The 11025-nt window shown below is 37.4% G+C and overlaps 1 protein-coding gene across 1 annotated transcript; it reads left to right on the forward strand.

Moving 5' to 3' along the window:
• Positions 1–1768: 1768 nt before the first annotated feature.
• mdkb (midkine b) lies at positions 1769–8592 on the forward strand. Its single transcript, XM_083545776.1, has 4 exons — positions 1769–1943; positions 7110–7186; positions 7266–7433; positions 7510–8592. The coding sequence occupies exons 2-4, from the start codon at positions 7111–7113 to the stop codon at positions 7698–7700; spliced, it is 435 nt and encodes a 144-aa protein (XP_083401902.1). The 5' UTR covers positions 1769–1943; position 7110; the 3' UTR covers positions 7701–8592.
• The last annotated feature ends 2433 nt before the right edge of the window (positions 8593–11025 follow it).

Consider the following 11025-nt stretch of genomic DNA (forward strand, 5'->3'; position numbering starts at 1 on the left):
ACATGTATCATATTTACAGCATGTGATATATATGTACTTATAAAGCACTAAATGGATTGGCTCCCATGTATCTCTACAGTCTTGTAACACGCTACAATCCGCCACGCTCCCTGAGATCTCAAAACTCTGGGCTTCTAGTAGTTCCTAGAACATCCCAAACCATCTAAAAACGTACCAGTGCCAATTGGATCCCGTACATGTGTGGTTTTGACATTGGACCTCCTGGAGTGTTTAAAGGCTCTGGCATGGAGAAGCTGATGCTGTATCTGTAATGATCACAAAAGTTGAGCTCATAAAACTAGGAGCTACTAACCATATAGACTGTACAAGACTGTAGAAAGAACATTACTTATAATCTTATACTTCAGTACTCATGTTAGTTCTCACTCTCCAGTGTTCAGTATTGTTGAAAGATTTATGATCAAACTCTTGATGTCACCCAAATGAGGATGGGTTCCCCTTTTGAGTCTGGTTCCTCTCAAGGGTTCTTCCTCATTACATCTAAGGGAGTTTTTCCTTTCCACAGTCGCCACGGCTGCTCATCAGGGATAAATGCACACCATTCACCTTGACTGTTGATTTCTGTAAAGCTGCTTTGAGACAATGTCTGTTGTGAAAAGCGCTATAGAAATAAACTTGACTTGATTTGACTTGACTTGATATGTAAGCATATGTACAGTGATTAAATATAAAGGCTATATCAGTGCAGAGACGTGTGGACATAATTAAGAGCCTTTGCTATGTTTCCACACAGACAGTTAATGAGGTGATACCGGAGAGACTGCACCTCTTCAAGTCAAGTCAGGAAGCTTTCATATAGAAAATTATAGACATTTTACAGATTTGAATGATGTATTGTTTTTATCGGTACGATCAATAAAGACAGTAATTTTGTGTCGCCATTATGAGGGAAAACCCCACAAAACGCCACCTAGAGGATTAATTGTGTAAAACATGGCGGATTTTGGTGTTTGATTTAATACTTGGCGCATATTTAATTTAATTGTGGCTTTGCATGGTTAAGTGACATACAGCTGTTATCACTTGGGGTTTATTCACTTTCATTTCTATTGTATCATCCCTTGACAAGATATATTAAAAAGGTTGCTGAAATGTAAGGGGTGCACTCACTTTCATGAGATTCTGTACATGTTACTATGCATAAAGCATTACATAGAAAGAAAGATAGAAAAAAAGAAACAAAGAGTAGGAGTTGAGAGTGAAGCTGAGGTTGTGTGTCTCGGTACTCCGAAGCTTGTTTTTTATCCTTCAACACTGTCCTGGTAAGACATGCATATTTTATGTAGTTTACATATAATCGATGAACAGAATAAGCATTACTTGTTTTTTTATCTCTGGTTTTACATTTAATGTGCATTGATGGATGGATGGATGGATGGATGGATGGATGGATGGATGGATGGATGGATGGATGGATGGATAGATAGATAGATAGATAGATAGATAGATAGATAGATAGATAGATAGATAGATAGATAGATAGATGAAAGAAAGAAAGAAAGAAAGAAAGAAAGAAAGAAAGAAAGAAAGAAAGAAAGAAAGAAAGAAAGAATGAAGCTGAGGTTGTGTGTCTCTGACATGTTAATGTGCATGCATCATGATAGATAGATAGATAGATAGATAGATAGATAGATAGATAGATAGATAGATAGATAGATAGATAGATAGATAGATAGATAGATAGATAGATAGATAGATAGATAGATAGATAGATAGATAGATAGATCACGTCACATGTCTCTGTACTCAGGAGGCTGGATGTAAAGGCGCTGCAGCGACCAGCTCAAACTAGATTTTCAAAACAAAGAGTAGCGGAGGAGGAGCTGCACTTGCCAAAGGAAAGCAGGAGAGTTTACACACACACACACACACACACACGCGCAAGCTCTCTGGTGGTGAAGGACCTCTCCCACAGCAACAAGGCAAGTAGCATTATTCTTTCACTATCATATGTGTATTTCTAATGCAGTGGAATATGCATGTGTATAGCAGTAATAGTGTGTGATAGTGTGTCTATATATAAATATGGAGTTTACTCTGATGCAGACACACCTTAATATAATATATATATATATATATATTATATATATTATATATATATATATCATATATATTTATATTATATATATGAATTTTTAGAATTTTACAAGGAAAATCTTATTAAATATTAAATAGTCATCTGAATAGGCTTGTGATGATGCTGTGCTCTTAATGATTCATTTCTGTGAGTGAAAATTATTACTGGAGAGAAATGGACAGATCATTGATTGGGTAATAAAGCCCTCGCAGTGGGCATTTAAACCTGACACTCTTATCAGCTGTCCTGCTTGATGCCACCATACAGGCTTTTTTTTTTAACTGTTCAGAAGGTGAACCGAGGCACCAGTGCTTGCTGTATTATTTCACTGGCTAATGGAGACGTTGCCCTCCGGAGTGCCAGTGCAGTTTTGGGTGCCAGCTTCACTGACCCACTTTTCGAAGTCATTACAAACAGGTTTGCTTGCCTGGGCTTTTTTTCCCCCTTCAGTTATGATTGTACAACATTACAGATGATGGATAGAAAACAAACCCACAACACACCAAATGAAGTTTTTTTTTTAATTATGCATCATATAAGCAAATGTTTGTGGACACCTGTAACGATTCATTTCTGCGGCTGAAATTTATTAATGGAAAGGAACTGTAATGCTTTTTTTCTGTTCATGCATCAATCTATCAATCCATCCATTTATTGTTATCACAGCTGTATAGTCTTTGTGTGCCATAGCATTTTAATTATAATTTACCTTCACTGAAACTTAAGAGTCCAAAACTTGTTCCAGCATGTCAGTGTTCCGTGCCCGGAATGAGCTCCATGAAGATATGGTTTGCCAAGATTGGTGGTGACACAATTAATGATCTTGTGATTGAAAATCGAGACTAAAGACTTCCCAGACGAGTGTAGTAAATTGCAAAGAGAGCACAAAATCTAGAATGCGATGTTCAATAAGGACATATATATGTAATATTCGGGTGTCCACAAACATTTGGCCCTACCGTGTAACAGATTGGACCGTTTCCCAGATTTGATATGCATTTTAAATCCTAAATTAGATGAGGCTGGTTTACATTGGATATAATTGAGTTACATTCAGGCTGGTGTTCAACACTGATGGGGGCTAGAAACAATCAAATCCAATCTGGCAACCTGCGAATCCCAAAGCCTCAGGCCCACAGTTCTCCGCAGGCGGCTAGCGTCCCGTCATTCCACCAAAGAGCTGTTTTTGTCCTCCGATGCAAATAAGCTTACATTCAGAGTGCTTGCCGAGAGACACTGCATGGGATCTGTGCTCTGGCTCTATTGGAAGGAAGGGGAAAAAAAAAAAGAAGAGGGGAAGAAAAACAGGCGAGAGCCGGCTTTTGTTTCGAGGCACTGAATTGGGCTGCTCTCCCTCAATCTGGCATGGAGGCCTTTAAGAGCACCCCTCTGTTTCCCACAAAAAAAAAAAAGCTCCCTTACATTTATGAAGCCGGGGGAAAATGGCAGTGAAAGAAGGGCTGCATTAATGGAGGGATGGGGTAATGAAAAGGACAAGTGATTTTTGTGCTTTCCGGGAGGAGAGAGGAGAAAAATATAGAAAGGCACTTAAATAGACTCATGCACACTGGAGGCTTGGTATGATGTTATTAGCTACTGGCACTCTAAGTTGGATGCTTTGTTAAAAAAAAGAAAAAAAAAAAGAAACATTCACCATGAGGTCTATTTATTGCAATGGCTTGCTTGAATTCCTTTATTTTCTTGCTTTTGCATGTTTAACGTGAAAGGCCCTTGGATTTCCTCAATGATGGATGTGTACATTGAGAGTGTTTTTCTTGTCATGCCAAATGGATCAGTGCTTTGTGGTCCCTGTCTTGATTAGTGCTTTATTAGCTGTGTGGTCATCATTAATCTTCTTAAAGAAAAAAAAAAAAAGAAAGACTCACACAAAACACAGATTTTTCATATTTTATTGTCTTCAAACAGTCGTTTTTCCTCTAAGATGCTTACAAATAAGATGACCGTAGGGTGAAAAAAGATCTCGGAAAATGCAAAGAGACATTTACAGCATTAATCTCTATTATCTAAGTTATATTTTGCATTTCTTCTCAGAAGAACGATAAACCGCATAATGCAAACATATCATATCGTTTTTCCTCGCAGGTACTGAAAGTCTGACCTTCAATCACTGTTATTCACTAATGTGTCCAGAAGCTCATTTCGAGCTCAATCCCTGCTGAAACCGTATCTCCTCCATCTTCACGTTCATTTACACAGCACGTTTACCACTTTGCCAAATAGGCAAATAATGCTAATGATGTAGATGCTAATGATCGCACAAAACTTTCCACTAGCCTCACCAGCTTTACCTCTTTTTGTTGGGTTGTTTAATATGGAAAGAATGTTACAGAGGAAAATTAAACCAGTAATTTAGAATTACTCTTAATATAGAGCAGATGTTGCTGGCAAATGGGGACGCTATCACTACATCAGCCGTTCAGGAGTGGTTGGAACTAAACGAACAGAAACTGACTATCAATGAAGCAGGATAGTATCAATTTCACTACAGGGCTTCTTTCGGCTCGGAAATAGCCGCGGTTTTCATTCCAGTTTTAGAAAATAGAAAATAAAATATTCACTGAGCTGAAACATACCGTTAAATATTTATAGGCCAATATTCAGAACATAAACCGTGAAATATACGTTCACTGTATCCTGGAAACATATGGTAATTCGTAATACTTTCACCGCAGTGCTAATAAATCATTTTCTCAATGTTATACAGTATTTTATTAGCCTTCCTTATGAGCCAAAGAAGCAGTATTCCAAGCTTTTTCGACTTGTAGCCAATTCTGCTGTCTGGGTCTCCCTTATAGCATGAAGCGTGCCATTTGAGAGTGTGAAAGCTTACACAAAGACAGCACTGGATATTTCTAAAAGAAATGTTGCAGTACCATATTTTCTAGAGAAAAACACCTTGAAACCGTGTATCCATATAACAAGTCAAGCAAGATGGATCAACCTACTGAAGAAAATACTCAGAAAAATAGCATATTGACTCAGCTAGCAATTATCCTGAGCTAGTAACGATTTGTCAGTGGTCTTCAGCATTATGCCCATGGGGACCTGCTAGCATTCATGGAGTGTGTGAGTCACCCATCAAGCACATTCTATAAATAGCCTTAGTTTTACTCCTTAATTTCCTTACATTTATTTTTTTATGTCATTTTTTTAAAAGTGAACTTTGTAAGCATTTCATATCGTATAGTATAGAATAGTATATATATATATATATTTATTTATTTATATGTTCATACATTTTTAAGAAAGTAAGTATAGTATAAAGAAAAGTAAATAAATAAAAAGCTAGGATATTAAGATATTTTATATACATTATATAATATTAACGCATTAATAAGTTATGGCAAATTCGTTTCAAAGGCACAAATTTAGTTTATTGTGCATTTAATGCAGCGAGCATTTCCGTTTGTCCATTTAAAAAATATATATAAATAAATAAATGTATGAGGTGAAATTAAAACATTCAACGCAACACATTTATTATTCTATACTCAGATATAAAAAAATAAAAAATATTAAAGTGAATTACATTCTTTTTTAATCACTACATTTGATCAACACATTTGTTTTACTGATGGGAAAAGTCTAAAATCAGCACCAAAATCCTCCATGATGAACACATCCGGCAATTAAAACCGTCCGTGTGGAAACGTAGCAAATGTTTCGCTCGGTGTCCTGATGATTGACATAATTGAAAACACATAATTGCTTTAAAACATTTACAATAATTTTGTTTTTATGCTCTATTGTGTTAAGTTTGTTTTAACTAATAATAAACATACATTTGCATAAAACATTCACATTTGTCTATGTTGATTAGAATATTAAAATCTTGAAAAGTATTAATTTGTGGTACATTTTGAACAGATAAAAATGCGCGATTAAGTTGCGATTAATCACAAGTTAACTCATGACAACCATGCGATTAATCACGATTAAACATTTTAATCGATTGACAGCCCTAATATACTTTATATAACATATATGTGTGTTTGTATATGTATATGTATGTGACATATATATGAGTGTGTGTGTGTGTGTGTGTGTGTGTGTGTGTGTGTGTGTGTGTGTGTGTGTGTGTGTGTGTGTGTGTGTATATATATATATATATGGGACAGGGAGCCCTCGGTCACAAAAGGTTGGAGACCCCTGGCACAGATCTTCCACAGTTATCTGTTCATGAGCATATGTACAGTATAAGTACATATTATAACTGCAAACTAAAGAATTTTCATAATTCTGGGTCAGTCAAAAAACAGCAAATCCCCACAGCAAAGAAGGAACTCATTGCTGCTTTGTGCCTGTTTTCATGTCTGAACGAATAACAAGAAAACAAAGCTTCAGCTCTAATAAAATACAGTGTCTAATAATTTAAAATCGGTTTGTCTATTACACATTCACTGTCCCACTCCCACAGCAAAACATTCCAACAAGAGAACAGATTCATGCCACAAATCATTTAAACTTACTATGGAAAAGTAATGGCAGTCGATATCGTCGTCCAGAGATTTCTTACTGCGCAACCACATTATAACATTTTACAATACTATTAAAAGTAATATGTAATTGTATTTAATGGTTTATTCTGAAGACTAATTGTCAGTAAAAACTTTTAGCCAGTCCTAATAAAGGTGGCAAAAATTGGTCAGGGTACAAAAAGACACTTTATTTTAACTAGGTGCTAGATGTGTACTCGAATAAGATACAGATGTTGTTTTCCACACACCAATAATTCCCATTGGAGAGAATTTGCTGCCTTTAGATATTTGAGTTGTGCTTTGGGGTAACTTAGTGATTAAGGCTCTGGGTTACTGATCGGACGGTCGAGCCCTGGTATCGCCAAGCTGCCACACATGGGGCCCTTGAGCAAGGCCCTCAAATAAAGCAATGAAGTTGTAAAAAAAAAAGGGAAAGCTCAGTAACTTGTGATGCATCTTTATGACTGTGTACAAGCAGATTGATTTAACCTGTTGCCATTTTCTGTGCACAGGATGAGGGGTATATTCTCAGTATCGATCATGCTGCTTGTGGCTTTGGCCCTTGCTGTGGAAGCCGTAAAGACGAAAGGTGAGCATTTAATCACATTAATGTTAATAATACGTGTATGTTATACGTAATATATTTGTTAATATGTATTTTCCCGCAGAGAAAGCGAAGGAAGTGAAAGCAGACGTCGATTGCTCTGAGTGGCAATATGGGAAATGTGTGCCCAGCAGCGGTGACTGTGGCGCGGGTGTCCGCGAGGCCACGTGCAACGAGCAGACCAAGAAACATAAGTGCAAAGTGCCATGCAACTGGAAGAAGGACTTTGGAGGTACATGCTTTCGGAAATGCTTCCAGTACTAACAGTTTTCTAATACAATCCACTGACCTTTTTTTTTTCCATGTAGCCGATTGCAAGTACAAATTCGGCCGCTGGGGGGAGTGTGAGGCAGGCACTCGAAGCAGGTCTGGAGTACTGAGGAAAATTCTGTTCAACGCTGACTGCCAGGAGACCATCAAGGTGAACAAACCTTGCAGTCCAAAAACACCCAAACCCAAGGGCGGCGAAAAGAAAGCAAAGAAAGGAAAGGAAAATTAAGTCATCGAGAGTGTGTATGTGTGTGTGCGTGTATGCGTGTGTCTTTCCTCCAACATATAAGTGGAATGGCGCTTAATCTGCAATGAGGGGGGATAAATTGTAACCCTATCTATATTTGATTGTCTTTTGTTGATACAGTTGTGATCGTTTCCTTTGTCATATTTTGAAATCATTTTTTGTAGGAAGCTGATAACTGTAATTCACATGACATTTATTGAAAAAAAGATTATTTACTAAAGAAGCATGGATATTTTCTTTTTTGGCCTCTTGATCTTTGATCAAAATACTGCAGCTGTAGATTTTACGAAACAATTTTAACACCCAGCGATCAACATGGATCCTTACTTGTATTATGTCAGTTAAAAGAAACCCCTTGAATTTGTAATACGCTTGCAATGGTAAGACGAACCGCTCAGCTACGCTTATAAATGTTTCTAGATTTGTAATCAGTGTACAATCAGCATCACTAACAGATACTTCTTCAGGTCTGTGAATAAATTAGGTTTTTTTTTTCTCTCTCCAATGCTATTCTTTTTTGCATTCTCCCCCCCGCCCCCCCCCCCCCCCCTCACCCACTCACCACTAACATCCACAAGAGGTTTTGGGGACACTTTTATTTTATTTTTAAACTAATAGTATCAGTTTTTGACTTTGGAAATTGACACCAAACTCCTGACTTTACTCTGAGGAGCTACAGATGAAGAAGAACGTTCATGGTTGCAATATAACTTTTACCGCAAGTAGACAACCAGCTCAAAACTGCAAACACAAAAAAGATTTTGTGTTGTTTTTTTTCTCCTTATATAAGCAACACGAGTGGAATGATCGGAATCCTATGTGAAAATAAGCAAACTTATTAGTCAATATCAATAAAAGGTACTTTGAGCTTCAACATTCGGAGTCAATTCATTGTTTCATGTTTATTCGAAGCACAATACTTTTTTTATTACTTTATTTGATCGGCGATTCATACGATTAATTACATGCCGACTGAGTGCTCCCCAGAGTTTCATCCTGTGATGTCATACAACATCGTGGACACTTGGAGAAAGAGCTTTAACTAAATCTGCATGAAGAACATTTCAAGTTCTTTTTGATGCTTAGGTTGGACCTCTGGATTTCAGACCATAGATTTTCCAAATCCAGAGGTGGAGAAAGCCACTGCAAGACACTTGATCAAAGTCAGTCAGGTTTTGATCATCTATGTTTGTGTTGTATCCTGAAATATACTTGTGCATCTCAGAATTCAAGTCATCAAACTTTGCAAAAGCTGATGAGCAAAAAAACCCGATTTTTTTTCAGGTGAATGCAGTTTTTTTAACACCAAATTCTTGCGTAAGATTTTCTTTCTTTGACCCGCAACCCAAGTCCACCCATTTCAGTGTTTCAGTGTTTCAGCATTTTGCCCACAGCAATCGTTTCTTTCGAACAACCACTTCCACCAAGGTCCTGCTTTTTACCTGGAGTAAATTAGTTGTTCGATTATTATTATGAACAAACAAACTTAATTCTTGAAGAGGTTTTCCATGTGATCTACGATGCCCGTGGTGGCTTTTCTAATCAGGGAAGAATCACACAGCATGGCGCATATGTTCTTCTACAGTTTAATGCAGATAACAGAAAAGTATATATATATATATATATACACACTGGAAAAACCCTAACCTAAAGCTGTTTCCTGTTTGGGTAAGAAAACATAATAGCCGTAGATGTGTGAGCCCAGATAAAGACTTCCTGTATACCTTATATACACACATCAGACAGACCCTATAGACACCGAACAGACAACAAAGAAACGTGTTTAGAGAACTAGTGTGAGAACCATCTCAACACTAACATTAGATAATTATGATTAGTTTTTTTACTGCATGGTTGGAAGTTCGAGCCTCAGCACTGCCATGCTGCCACTGTTAGGCCTTTAGCAAATCCCATAACCCTCTCTGCTCCAGTGGCGCTGCATCGTGGGCCAACCTCTGACCCTAGCGCCCTAACAAGCTGGGATAAGCAAAGAAATAATCACTGTGCTGTAATATAGAAATAAAATCAAAGCATCTTACTTTCTATAAAATGAAAACTGTAATGCTTGGATTCTTCTTTGCTGATCTCATCGTTCTCCTAAGTGTGGGTGGGCACAGTACGCTATTAAGGGAACGCTGTTTGTTAGATAACAGATACTGTTTCTCCATAGATTTGAGCGAAAAAAAACCAAACATAATAATGTATTTGTGATGTTCATACACTATATGGACATAAGGATTAGTTCTTTGGATGCAGAAGCATTACATTTTCCATTCACTCCAACTACAAGACCCAAAATTGTTCCAACGAAGCCCCTGTGCACGACTTGAGCTCCATCAAGATCTGCTTGCCAAAGGTTGAAGGGAAATGTCTGCTCCAGAGCTCTGCTCTCAACACTGCTGAAGATCTTCGGGATGAATCGGAACGCGAACATCAGCACAAATCTCTACAAAATCTAGTGGATTGTTATTGCAGCGAATCGTCGACTAAACGCAAAATGAGATGTTCAAAAAGCACATACAAATATTATAGTCCACAAACCTGTCAAAATCTGGTTTTCCACCGTCATCCTAAAGCTTCTCCATGTCAGATTTACCCCACTTATGCCTCATTAGGGTACATGGAAGGTATTTATCAAGGCCCTTCTTTGTTCTGGCGCTCAGGTATTAGAAAACCACTCCACAGAAAACCTGAATTTGGTGTTGAAATGATAATTTAAGCTCCATCACTCTTTTCATACCAAACTATTTTGAAAAGATTTTCTAGAGACTCCTAGTGAACCAGTATCAGGGTGAACTCCGCGATAGAGTCATCAACATGCATCTACAAATCGATAAGTGTGTTGTAAAGCTCTAGTGGGTGAACGTGAACAAAATCTAGGGGAAAGAAGAGAGGAGGTTGTATCAAGAAAAAGACAGAATCTGGAATGTTTAACAAACATGTGGGGGTTATTTTTGCCCATAGAGGGCATGTTATTATAATGATATGACAGCGTGACAGTTTCAGGGCCTTAAATACCTCAAAATGAAACCGGCACTTTAACGTTAATCAAAATAGCGGATCATATGGTGCTTTTTTTTTATATATATATATATATATATTACAGGATTTCTTCAGTTTGTCTCGAAGCTGATTTCCTTACTTTGTGCAAGCTTCCTGTCGGACTGCAAAACAAGCAAAAACAAAAACAGGAACATTGTGCCTCCATGTTTAAGCCAAATAATTTGCATTTAGTGAGCACAGGTGTGCATCCAGGCTTTTTTCCACAGCTTAGATTACATTTAGATAATGCTGACTTAATGAACCA

This window comes from Silurus aristotelis (assembly GCF_946808225.1).
Source record: "Silurus aristotelis genome assembly, chromosome: 7".
NCBI lineage: Eukaryota > Metazoa > Chordata > Actinopteri > Siluriformes > Siluridae > Silurus > Silurus aristotelis.